The sequence below is a fragment of the Choristoneura fumiferana genome, chromosome 23 (genome assembly GCF_025370935.1).
Source record: "Choristoneura fumiferana chromosome 23, NRCan_CFum_1, whole genome shotgun sequence".
Lineage (NCBI taxonomy): Eukaryota > Metazoa > Arthropoda > Insecta > Lepidoptera > Tortricidae > Choristoneura > Choristoneura fumiferana.
In genome coordinates this window covers 19,484,707-19,497,492 of record NC_133494.1, presented here as the reverse complement: position 1 = coordinate 19,497,492, position 12,786 = coordinate 19,484,707, and the positions used below count along the sequence as shown (strand labels likewise).

General features: G+C 37.2%; 2 protein-coding genes and 1 non-coding gene across 3 annotated transcripts; all 3 read right to left on the bottom strand.

Annotated features, from left to right (window-relative positions):
• Positions 1–727: 727 nt before the first annotated feature.
• On the bottom strand, positions 728–811 carry TRNAL-UAA (transfer RNA leucine (anticodon UAA)). The gene has a single exon. It is a non-coding gene; the product is annotated as a tRNA-Leu (tRNA).
• Positions 812–3,683: 2,872 nt separating this feature from the next.
• On the bottom strand, positions 3,684–6,781 carry LOC141440651 (uncharacterized). The gene is made up of 3 exons (XM_074105174.1): positions 6,581–6,781; positions 5,463–5,633; positions 3,684–3,891 (listed from the first exon to the last, which is right to left on the bottom strand). The coding sequence occupies exons 1-3, from the start codon at positions 6,627–6,629 to the stop codon at positions 3,689–3,691; spliced, it is 423 nt and encodes a 140-aa protein (XP_073961275.1). The 5' UTR covers positions 6,630–6,781; the 3' UTR covers positions 3,684–3,688.
• A 1,422-nt stretch (positions 6,782–8,203) lies between these two features.
• Positions 8,204–11,591, bottom strand: LOC141440866 (uncharacterized). The gene is made up of 3 exons (XM_074105444.1): positions 11,304–11,591; positions 10,091–10,252; positions 8,204–8,617 (listed from the first exon to the last, which is right to left on the bottom strand). The coding sequence occupies exons 1-3, from the start codon at positions 11,362–11,364 to the stop codon at positions 8,388–8,390; spliced, it is 453 nt and encodes a 150-aa protein (XP_073961545.1). The 5' UTR covers positions 11,365–11,591; the 3' UTR covers positions 8,204–8,387.
• Between the last annotated feature and the right edge of the window lie 1,195 nt (positions 11,592–12,786).

Genomic DNA, 12,786 nt, shown 5'->3' with positions numbered 1-12,786 from the left:
ATAACGGAATGACATCATCATGACTGATACCTTTCGCGTCACGTTTATTGGTAGTTGTGATGTGATGACACATTGAAACTACCTGACGGACTGTTTGGACTGATTGGCAATAGGTAGGTAAGTATATCTAACTACGAGCACATGTATCTAAGTAGGTACGTCAGTGTGATAAGTTGTGACGATTCATAGAATGAAAAGAACTGGACTACGGGCCCCTACAAAACTATGATTTGTTTTGTTCAAATTAATTTTTGCTCAGAGTATATATAGTTTATATAACACGCATTGATTTTTTTATGTTTACTAATACATTTCACAATATTTAAGTAGGTAGTTTGTTGACTTTCAAAATATTCACCAGTTAATTGAAAAAACAATACGTGTTAAAGTAAATCTTAATATTTTTTAGGCCTACCGCAAATTAGTACATACAATAAAAAAAAAAACTACTTAGAAACGCAATGTGTCGACAGCCCCCTCCAAAATTTTTGAAAATTTATGTCATTCATCTCATCGCATAGATCTAAGATGTTCTGATCCTAAGTAGGTAGTGTTTGTGACATAAATAAAGAAAGACAAAAGGTAAGGATTTCATTTTTGTCATTTTAGTTACGGAATAAAATAAAAATAAATCATCAAACGCCAAAAAAAAAACAATCGTTATAAAATATAATCACGTAACCAATAAAATAAACATTAAAAAAAGTAAAAAACGGCAAAGAAGATTTGTCAGGTGTGGGGTTCGAACCCACGCTCCCTCTCGGGAACCAGAGCTTAAATCTGGCGCCTTAGACCACTCGGCCAACCTGACTTGTTAGAATTGTTCAAAATTAGATACTACTTGTACAGCTATTGCCAACAAGCGTTTTATAGTTCGTGAATAAAAACATAGTAACTTTAAATTTAACTTTTATCCTCCTAACACCCAGAGTCCTTTATAAAGGACTTATTGTTATTTGAACATCACTCTATCATAAATGACATACCTAAAGTTAGATGTTCATACTTAAGAAAATAAAAAATTGACTTGGGTGTTAGGGAGGTTATAACACGTTTAAATGGAACTATTAATTTATTGTATTAAATTGTCATGAAATCTTACATTATTATTAGAGTTGTTATGAGTTTTAGTGCATCATGTATATAATTACAAATCCGCTTAAAATTAATTCATGCGTTCATAATTTAATTGTGAGAAGTTAAAGTAAACTAATGATGGAGTTGTTACTAAAGTTCCATCTATGAAGCAGTTGTAAATTATAAACGGTTGGAAGTGAACGAACGTGGTTTTAGGTTTGACGCGTCATAATAGATGGCGCTGTTCTCACTAATCTGTAGTTCTGTATCTAAACGAGAATTTTTGCTGGTTTAAATATTTAGCATTTATAAAATACAATTCAAAAGAAAAATTACGTTAAAAACCAGTAATTATAGGTGCGTATTTAGGCGTAATATTAATAATTTTGTTTTGTTTTTCTTAGGTAATCTTTTCATAGAGTTTAGGGAGTTATTTCTGTATAAAATAATTTATTTTTACGTGCCTCATGTACTTTATTGTTTTTCTAATACTTAATTTAATACGCAACAGAAAAACAAAGTATTTTCAAAAACATAATTTAAACTGGAAGAAACGATGAAATGGTTAGTACCATTTTACGCCGCTAGGTTTTCTACCAGGAAACCTCAGCCATTGACATAGTAAACTGACATAAACATAGAAAATGAGGCTATCGTTTTTTGTCTCACTAGATGGCGCACTGTTGCGTGAGGTTTTTAAGTATGGCTTTCAAAGTCTGTTATTACGGGCGTGAAAACAAAGTTTAGATTAAAATCATATTTAATACACCTTAAAACCGTACCATAAAAATATCGAGCATGCCACAGTGTTGCATAGTCCCCGTTTTGTTCGTAAAAAAGGGAGGACAAAGGTTTCTGAAAGACAAAACTGTCTCAAAACACAGACATTCATTGCCCCGGAACGCATATTTGCCATAATTAATTTCAGATATTGCAAAATATTCACAAAATTATTCTAATTATAAATAAACCCGCGTAGCTCACCCAAAAACTATGAGATTTGACATTTCGGAGACCTCACGCTACACTAGCGCCTCTAGTGGCGAATTCATACGCGATAGCCCTCATTGTAAAGCACTTCATCACTACTTAAAGAAAAACGATAACTTTCTAAGTGAATTTAACTAACAAACTATTATGTTGACATATTGATTTGAGATACGAGATTTTTTCAAAATAGTGATGACTTATTTTACATTATACAAACTATTTTTTTAATCTGTCATCTCCCAGGATAACAGGATCGAAGGATTTTGGGCACAAATTTGTGCCTCTGGGAGAGGACAGGTTAATCAAAAAAAAAATCTTAGAAAAAAGGTAGGTTTTATTATAGCCATATAATATATAGGTACCATACGTAGGTATAGGTAGGTACGGATGCTACAATACCCTGTGAACAAGTGAGACTGCAACAAAAGCCGCCGGATGCTGCCACACTTTGATTTCCGTTTTGACAAATGGCGCTTTATGCCATTATGCATGATCTATAGATCAATGAATAATAATCTGTCAGTGCGTGAAGCACTGCGTACTTGCGTAGCTACGCATTTGGTATGGCCCCCTATATATATTGTAGGTTTTGGTATGGCCGTTCTTTGAACTAAATTAACAATTGCAAAATGGCACAGATGTTTACATTTACATAGACGGTGGCGCCGCCCTACAATTGGGAATGTTCCTGGATAAAAAAATGTTATTTAGATTGTCAGCTAGTTTACCAGAAAATATTGGATAGGTACCTACGTATTTTTATCCGACTGTCCAAAGGAGTGTGATGTATGTATGTATGTATGTGGGTATGTATTATTTAGGTACATAATTATAATGTCAATTCCTTTGGTCCTCGCTGCAGCCTAAACAGCTGGACGGATTTTAACATATGAGGTATCATTGGATTCGTCGTAACTGTCGGAGTGATATAGGATATAAAATATAATATTTAAATATGGCGTCTGCAAAAAAAAAATATGGCAGAGGAATAAAAAATATATTTTCTATTGTAACAATAAAATATGGATATCAAAAAAAAGCTAATAGTTAGCCAATTCTAAATATATAGGTTATACTTTATACTTTTAATCTACCATTTTATTTTATAACATTAAATTTAAAAAATCGAAAACCCGACTGCCTTCATATCCCATTCCATTTAATCCCCAAACTACCCTATTGTGACGTCATTGCGACAAAAATCCGGGGTCTACTGATAATCTAATTAACGGACTAATACACTTGAGATGTAGTTTTGTACAAATCACATTTTCATGAAAGTATGCTCAACGTAAATAGACTTCTAAATATCTGCAGGTGGGCCCCAATATCAGATCGAAGCACTGCTTCACGCCATAGATATAGAACAGGCCATCATCATCATCAGCCTATAGCAATCCACTGCTGAACATGGCCTCCCTTAATGAGCGCCATACTGCACCCTGTCCTCAGTTCAACGAATCCGCTTCTTCCAGCCCTTCGCAGACCGCCATAGAATGCTATAACGGAGTGGAGTGACGCTCCACTACAGGAACAAACCAGCAGCTGCTAACCCTGGAATTAACCCACTGCATACTAATAATATCGGGTGAAGGTGTAAAATAAAATAAACAAAAGAAAACTAGCACCATTTAATCAGCACTAGGCCCGTTATAAGCGACCAGCTGATGACAGCTGGTGCTGCCGCGTTGCAACCATCTTCAAAGCACTGGCAGACGGTCTCCAGATGATCTTCGTTGTCGGCTTTGTAACAGTCCCGGCGCGAGCGCACCCAGCCACAGCCGCGCGTCACGCGCACGTCGGAGTCTCTGTGCTTGTGGAGTACTGGAACAGAGGGAGAAATGTGTTGGTCGAATGTCATTTGTAGCGCTTAAAACGTCAAAGCCTATTTCCACTCGCACGATATGTCAGCCTTATTGTTTTATTTCTGAAGGAGGAATTGTCGTTAAAATTGGTAAAAGCACTTTCTTGGTCGACTATTTACGAGTATATACGTTAAGGGTGTACCTGCGCTAGCTGACCCAGTTTGTACGGAGCGAGTGGACGCCTATTGAAAATTAGTATTTTTTAACCGACTGCCCGAAGGAGGGTTATGTTTTTCGAGCGTATGTTTGTATGTATGTATGTATGTGGGTATGTATGTCCATTTCTTTGGTCCTCGCTGCAGCCTAAACGGCTTGACGGATTGTAACATATGAGGTATCATTGGATTCGTCATAACTGTCGGAGTATAGGCTATAATTTCAATATGGCGTTTGCGAAAAAAAATGGCGGAGGAATGAAAAAATATATTTTGTATTGCAACAATATGGGTATCAAATGAAAGCTAATAATTAGCCCATTCTAAATATATACGGGTTATAATACTTTTAATCTACTATTTTCATAGAAATATCAAAAAAGTATAAAATAAAAAACATTAAATTTAAAAATAAAAAAAAACCCGACTGCCTCAAAAACTAAAAGGAAGAAAATAAGTCTAGTGGTCTAGAACTCTGTCAAGAAGCTCATTTAAGGTTCAACAGTCGGGACCCATTCAAATCGTAACCAGCTCAAAAAATCTTGGTAATCTTGGCTGGGTCCCGACTGTTGAACCTTAAATGAGCTTCTTGACAGAGTTCTAGACCACTAGACTTATTTTCTTCCTTTTAGTTTTTAAGGCAGTCGGGATTTTTGATTTTTAAATTAAATTTTATATTTTTTATTATGAGAGGAAGGCAATCGAGCAAGAGGGGTCATCTGATGGGAAATTATCACCGCTGCCCATGAGTACCAACTACTCAAGGAGTCATTGGTCCGTTGCCGGCCTTTTAAGAAAGTATAAGCCCTTTTTTTAAAGGCCCCCATGTCATAGTTGTCAGGAATCACTGCTGACGGAAGTTGATTCCACAGTTTCACTGTACGTGGCAGGAAGTGCCGAAGGAAACGCACAGTGGTCGATAGCTATTCATCAAGATGATATCGATGAGATTTAGACTTTCGGCGTGAGGTGCGATAGTGGAATTTCGCAGCAGGTAGCAGGTCAAATCGAACTTACGTCCCTTCGCATAGACAGACAGTCGAGCTGCTCTACGTTGAATGCGGCCAAATGGAAGAAGGTATAATTTAGGTGCGTTTAGTAGCAGAAACATCGATTCCTTATTTTATCTTCCAAGAAAATGGTAATTATACAGGTGATTCGGGAGTGAGCAGGACCAACCAGCAGTATTTAGTAAGTTTTTTTTGTTTTAATGTTGCATACAGAATTAAAGTACATAATTAAAAGTGTGGGGTGGGGGTTTTAGTAAATATGATTGTGAACGACCCATTATGAATTACTGAGGGTGTAATTGGTCCTGCTTACGTCTCCTGAATTACACTATAGTACCGACGTTAGGCATTTCAGGAAAACTCACTGGTTTGTACAATTTTCCTGCAGAAGAAATCCCTCTGCTGATGCCCGAGGACACCTTCTGCGCACTCTGTGACCCTGAGGTACTTGTTCAGTGACTCTTTGTCGTAGATGGTGGGATCCAGACACATGCTGTTGTTCACGCTGTTGCATTCGTAGCAGAGGATTGCGGTTCCTGAGGAAACGGGTAAAATTACATGACGTTTGTAAGTGTTGGTTTGTAAAAAATGATTTTGTAGTAACTGATATTTATTGCTAAGATTACCTCGACGTTTTGACCACATGGCAACAGCCCTGGTCACGTGTTGACTGCGCAGAAATGCAGAATGGAAGGTAAGAGGGAAGGACTTTCCGGGATTGATTCCGAAATTATTTACCAAAAGTTTTTTAGAAACCTTTCTTTTTGCTATTATAATCACCGTCACCACACATACCTATTAATTATTACTTATGCCTACGTTATGTTAACATGTTAGATATCTATAGAATTTAAAGGACTATTAATTTACTTTTATAGCGCAGTTATAAGTTAAATCGCTTTAGACACTATAAGTTCGCTAGGTCAAGCTCCGGTCACGAAATGTCAAATAAACATAAATATCACGTTTCATAGAGATAAGAATACGACGTTGTTGACCACTGGTCTTTCTACTGGGTAGTCTTATTTGATTTATATCGTACGTTAAAACCGTGAAACTGTGATTAAATAAAAAAATAACAGAGACAGATTACACTTGTAGTTTTTTTTTGTAACTCCTTTTGTAACCTAGTTTTAATAGTCGGGACAAGTCGAATAGTCGAGGGAGTAACAGTACTAGGAATTTTTGAGCTAGTCACAATTTTAAAATGAGTCCCGAACGTTAAATCTTACTTTGCCTAACAGTTTTAAACTTGTTTTTTCTTTAACTTTAATTTTTTGGCACCCTAGTTTTTTGATATTTTGATGTCCTCGAAGTGAAATATTCTAATATGCCGTAACAGTGTATGTTTACATAAATCATATGTAGAAAAGTAAAAAAAAAAGATAGTCGCCGGTATATTTGCTTTACTATTATTATGACAAGATTGGTTTTCACTGCTAATTCCCTATTGAGAAAACTGAGGCAAAAATATTGGACTTACCATATCCAACGCATGCGAACAACAAAACTGTAGTAACTATAAATTTCATTTTTTCTCAATAAAGAGCTAAGAAATTACTCGTCTCTTGGACGTTATTTGTCCAATGATTAATTAATTTACAACTAAAGGGAGATAAGTAGGAGATAAATGTAACGAATGTGACGGCGGGTGCCGTCAATATGCCATTACTCATCATGTCAATGCCGGCTTTTAAGTTGATCAGATGACAATCCACGGCCGTATTCTGGTGTGGACAACTATATGGACTAAGTTATGACATGGTTTTGTCATAAAATGCCCGTGGCATTCAGCCTACCTTTATAGTAGGGAGTAGGGTGATGGCACCTGTCCTGTCATGGACATACCAGTAACGGATTTTTTTCCGTTAACCCAAATTTTAAGATAATGATAAAATCAATGATGTTAGACAAATAAGTAGGTAGTTAAGAGCAGTATTTGTTTTGCAAGAGTGAGTGCAAGACCATAGTAAGTATAAGACATTAATGCTAAGTAGACATTATTATTGATCAATGATGCGTTGTAAGCGTGTTACAATCAGCGACAGATAAATCGTTCGCGATTTTCGCTCGCTGTGCGCAGCCTAGGTACTTTTTACCCGACTGCGAAGAAGGATTATGTAAAGGGTTATGTGTTTGACCCGTATGTATGTATGATGTATGACTATTGCTATGCCCTCTCGTAACTACTCAACGGCTGAACCGATTTTAATAAATGAAACGTCATTGGATTCGTCTTGATGACGTGAGTGACACTGGGTACATGAAATTCTTGAAAAATCAAAACGGCGGATTTTTGGCGCCAAATAGTGAGTTTAAAAATAAATAAATTAAAAAAGCTAATAATTAGCCCATTCTTAATATATATGGGTTTTCATTGTTTTAATCTACTATTTCACAGAAATATCAAAAAAGTGTGAAATAAAACAATAAATTTAAAAAATCAAAAACCCGACTGCCTTAAAAAATACTAAAAAGAAGAAAACAAGTCTAGTGGACTCTGTTAAGTACCTATCTAACTTAAAGTTCAACATTCGAGACCCATTCAAATCGTGACCAGCCCAAAAATTCTTAGTACCTAATGGGTCCCGACCCGACTGTTGAACTTTAAGTTAGCTAAGTAAGTACTTAACAGAGTTCGAGCCCACTAGACTTGTTTTCTTTTTTTTTGTATTTTTTAAGGCAGTCGGGTTTTTTTTGATTTTTACATGTATTGTTTTATTTAAAACTAATTACACTAATATTCAGATAACTAAGTAACTGCGTTTGCAACTTAAAATTAACGTGCGAAATTATATTAGAAATTTACTTTGAGCTATTCAGTGAAGGAATACTTCGTCGGAGCTCGGGACACCAACACTTTGATTGGTTTGTGTTGAATTATCAGTCCATACAGTGTGGGTATAGCCCAAGCCTCATTCTGAGTTGTGGCCTTTACCCAGAACTAGAAAGTATACAGCCGACGATAACTAAGTTTTATGCAACAGATAGTGTTCAACGTGATAGATGAAACTACAATTTAAACTTTATCAACTAAATTGACAAAAAGCTTTTAGTTTTTGAAGGTGCAGATTCACCTTTTTTAAAGAACAAATTATGAACAAAATTTTCATTGCACCCGTTTATTTTCATTCGTTTTATTCTTTACATTGCACTCAAAATAAGCACTCATTCTCACAAAAATACTGAAAGTTCGCACTGAAAATGCAGGAAATCTTCACCAAATACAATTATCGTTTATGGCCAGAGTCACAGTCTTCGACAAAAATCGCAAAAAAACCAGTTCACATTCAAACTTTTCCCCGCCAACTCCTAAACGAAACGAAGATGGCGGCTAGTGCCGCTAGAACTGTCAGTTTGACGTCTCTCAACGCTGACGCCGCATTGCACATGTCTCCGAAGCATTGGCAGACCGTTTCCAATCGGTCTTTATTGTCTGCTGAATAGCATTCCTTTTTTGACTTCACCCAGCCACAGCCCCTAGTTATTCGGACTTCTGGAGTCTGATTCGGGCGAAGAACTGAAAAGAAATAAAAGAGTTTTGTTAAACTAGTTTCAAAATGGCGTAATCAAAAGCTGGCGCCATCTACAACACGGCTCTTTTATAGAACTAATAATATAACACTGCTCTGATTTTTTTCCATTTCGTAGATCCCCTTGTATAGTTTTTTGGGGTCTGTCAGGCTAGTTGGCGCGGGTATCGTAAGGTCCGTTTGGCAACTTTGACATTTGCAATACGTTTGTGATTGGTTAAATAACCCAATAACCCAATCGTTGCAAGACTTATGTCAAACGGACATTTCGATACTAACGCCATCTAGCGATATTTCGTTTGTCAAGAAACCTTCATGGAAATCTTCTCGAGTACAAATTCCCAAGTTTCTTGTTGAGATGACAATCAGAATGGGATCTTTACCAACGGAAAGAGGTCATCTCATTAAAGGGGTTAACTCCCATATCGTGTCACACGCATGTTTCAACCATTGCTGGTTCAGATATCAGCAAAAACAGTGTCTTGGATAATTTTCAATTGCTTATTTATGATTTGGACATTTTAGCTAGCTACTTTGAAAAAATGTTGTATCTCAAATCATAGGTACATAAAGTTCAGTTAGAAATATTATCGATTATGAGGTACCTAAGAGCTTTTTTAAAAGTAGGAACGAAATGTATAAGAAAGTGCATCACTTCAGAAAAGTAGTTGATTAATTATTTTTTATCATACTATTATTTGTAATTTTCGGTACGAGGTAAATGTTCGAAAAATAAAAAATCTCCATATTAAAAAGTGAAAGAGCGAGTGAGATAGAAGATATTTCGAAATTTGGTCTCATATTCTACATTGCAAAGTCAGATCGAGCAACTAAAAAAATCCAAATTACGAAACTGAGATATCCAAATTCTGAATACAGGTAAGAAGGAAGTTCCGAATCTGCATTAGATCTGTTAGGTTCAAAATTGAATGAATTATCCTTCAATTTTTGCCTGAGGCATATCAATACGTGTCTGAATAGGTGTAGTTTGCCACGCACTGTTAAACTGCATTATTCTGCAATTTAGCACGCTGACACTTGCCACTGTATGATGACATTAGGCTTGCAACTCATAAGTCTCAATAGGATGTAAAAACGGCGATCGCGTCAAAATGTTAACTCATTCCTTCTTCTGTTTCGCCGTAATCGGCTAAAAAGAGATTTGGAAATCTTTGCAAATCGCTATAACCTCTTGACTGGCCAATCTGAGTATTTAATTTCTGACTTGAGACTCGTAACATTATTTCACAGGAGGACTATGTGACTCAGCTTCCCAAGGATATGTTCGTTGAGATGGGAATATATACAAGCTACGTTTCTAGAAAGCGTTTCTAGCAGAAGCTTCTAGAAAGCAGTTACTATTAAAGAAAGGAACTGAAATTGCAACAATAAAAGTGTGCACCACTTTCTCCCATTTCAGGTGGTATTTGGGAAACAAAGGTGAAAGCTGTGTAACTCACTGGTCTGCGTGATCTTCCGGCAGAAGAACTGCTTGCTGATGGAATTGGGCAGGGCGGTAGAGCAGTCGACAAGGGGCACGATGCCACGCATGCGCGACAGGTTTAGATCCATGCACGCTGAGTTGTTTGCGCTGTTGCAGTCGAAGCACTTTATAGCATCACCTGTGCAATGGAAATTAAAATAGATCAGAGGTGTTGTCCTTCAAATAAACCTTGTTCTTTTCTTCGACTGGAATAACAATCGTTTTCACCACTTCTTTCTGTCAGACAGCATAAGACGAGGGTAGATACAGATAGAGATGGTAGATGGAATGTCAGCGCGGTAGACGATATGGCCTCTGCTGCGACAACCTTATTTCGAACTATTTGGTTGTAGGTACGTATTGCACAAGGTCAGGTGTTGACGTGGTCAATGTCATCGTCATAACGTACAAGCAATTTCGAAGCGCCTGAGCCTAAAAGTGAACCCGTAAATTTATGGTTTTCTGCCAGTCGCAGCGCTAAAATTCCGGTAGAAGTTCGTTTAAAAAATAACACAGCACCTTTAAAAGGTGCCATTTTCATGCTCTCCTTTCACTATGTCTCTATTCTCTAGTAAAAGTAAAAGTGAGGGGGGGTATAATTGTTGTTAACTGAACACCCTTGAAAGGGAAAGGAAGAAAATACATTTATTTCACGCCATAAAAACAAACATAGACCAAATACAAGACATAAATGACGCTAAATAAACCTAGCCTTTGAGTCTTCGTAGTAAATTTTAGAGTCATCAGAATTAGGATCGCTGGCTCACCATTTTCTGGCTTGTTGTTTGTATTATTTTATTGCGCTATTCAGAATGGGCCGTAGTATATCGACAGAGCAACTTGTGGCAAATCGTGTCGGGGTACAGTGGTCAAAACTAGTATGTTCACACAAAAGGCACTGAAGGTCTGACGGTGTTATAAGCTCATTTTTGTTACGGCTCAATGCACAACGAACTAAGCTAACGCTTACGCTACGTTGGATTAATTTGTGAATTTTGAAACAGTTTCCTCCATTATTGGTATTTTTAATTCGACTTCTCTAAACTACTTGCCGTCGTGGCCTAGTGGTTTGACCTATGCCCTCATGCAGAATTTCGTGGGTTCCGATCCGATCTCGCATTTCTGAGTTTTTCTAAATTCATGTGTAGTTTGTCCTTAAAAATACAAAACTAAATAAAATTGATACTTGCATGTAGGAGAGAAGAAGACTGGCAAGAGAATGCTAACAACGACGTAAGTTTCAAATGCCATGTTCCAAACCCCTTCAGATTCCGTTACCAAATCACAACGCCGGTGCAACAAATTGCCGTAAATTTTATTCAGGCGCTCAAATGCTTCGATGCAATTAAGTAACTTTTTAACTGTTAATTGCGAATTAAATTCGTTATGTTTATTAATTAAATCAGGTACAAGGAGAGTAATAAACTATAATGCCGTTCCTCAGTAGACGCCAACAGCGAACTGTGAAGAAGAATGCTACTACACAGCTTATAAGTGTGTCAATTTCAGTTCGTTTGTGCAGTACAAAGGACCAACTGGATTTAGTCAGATCCAATCCTAGATGGAAAGGTATTCAGGTCTGAGAAAGGAAACATTAATAAACTGCATAGCTTTGAGCTTGACCGATGAGGTTCGTTCTCGTATGAACTGAACTGGGGGGAAGTGTCAGGTAATGCTTAGGTACATCTAATTGCCTCCGTTACATGTGATAAGAACTACCATGAATCATACCAAGTGACAAGAACGGACCATGTTGAATCACGTGATAGGGTCATTGTTTAAACCGCCTCAATTTTCATGGCCACAATTTTTTATGAAATTATTTTTTGTCATTCTGTACTTCTACTAGAAAACCTGGAAAATGTAACAGAATCTTCCAAAATGTCTACAAGATGTGCCTACGTAAATAAAATAAACCACGTCGGACGTCGCGACTTGAATTGTTTTGACTTCAATAAAATATATCTCAAATGTGAAAGCGAAAACTTATTCCAGCAAATGGTAAAAATGTGTAGTGGATAAAAGGGTAAACGAATTTCTGTTAATAGTTGTTCGGCTTACTGACTCAGAAGCCAGCCAAATAATCTGCTAAGGGTTGAGTTACGAAACGTTAGTCTACGAAACGGGAGCGCCAAACTTCGCATACGCTTTGCTAGATACCGTAATTTTTGTCCGAATCATCGTTTATCATAATTTTTTTCCCACTGCAACCTAAAAATTTTCTGGTTTTTTAAATAGTCATCCTATAGAAAACTATAGGTTAGGTTAAGTTTGTTTTATAACAATTCTGAACAATTATTGGATTCAGAGAAAAAAGAGTTATGACAAACGATCGTTCTGACAAACATTACATTCGGACTTCCAATAAGTATGCGAGCGGATATGGATCCCCCTTACGGTGCTGGGCCTGGCGCTACGTACTTCTGCCGACGCTTCTGTAGACAGACGCCCATCGGCGTTCACGGCATCCGATGAAATCAAAGTAAAAACAAATTGTTTGCTATCCTAAAACCGACCACAGCTAGACATTCTAAAAGTTGGATCCATATCCGCCAGGCCCGGCAATGAACGGGTTAAATCGCGGCCGGCCGTAAGGGATTTGGCCTTACACTGAGACCTAGATACGCTTAATTAGGAAGGAAGTGCGATGACAATAACGACCGAGCTATGTTA

Coding starts and splice junctions, on each gene's coding strand:
- LOC141440651 (XM_074105174.1), bottom strand. CDS start 6,629: ATGAAATTTATAGTTACTACAGTTTTGTTGTTCGCATGCGTTGGATAT. Junction 5,634..6,580: donor GTTCGCATGCGTTGGATATG/GTAAGTCCAATA, acceptor CCGTTTCCTCAG/GAACCGCAATCCTCTGCTAC. Junction 3,892..5,462: donor CAGGAAAATTGTACAAACCA/GTGAGTTTTCCT, acceptor CCTCTGTTCCAG/TACTCCACAAGCACAGAGAC.
- LOC141440866 (XM_074105444.1), bottom strand. CDS start 11,364: ATGGCATTTGAAACTTACGTCGTTGTTAGCATTCTCTTGCCAGTCTTC. Junction 10,253..11,303: donor AGTCTTCTTCTCTCCTACAT/GCAAGTATCAAT, acceptor TCCATTGCACAG/GTGATGCTATAAAGTGCTTC. Junction 8,618..10,090: donor CCGGAAGATCACGCAGACCA/GTGAGTTACACA, acceptor ATTTCTTTTCAG/TTCTTCGCCCGAATCAGACT.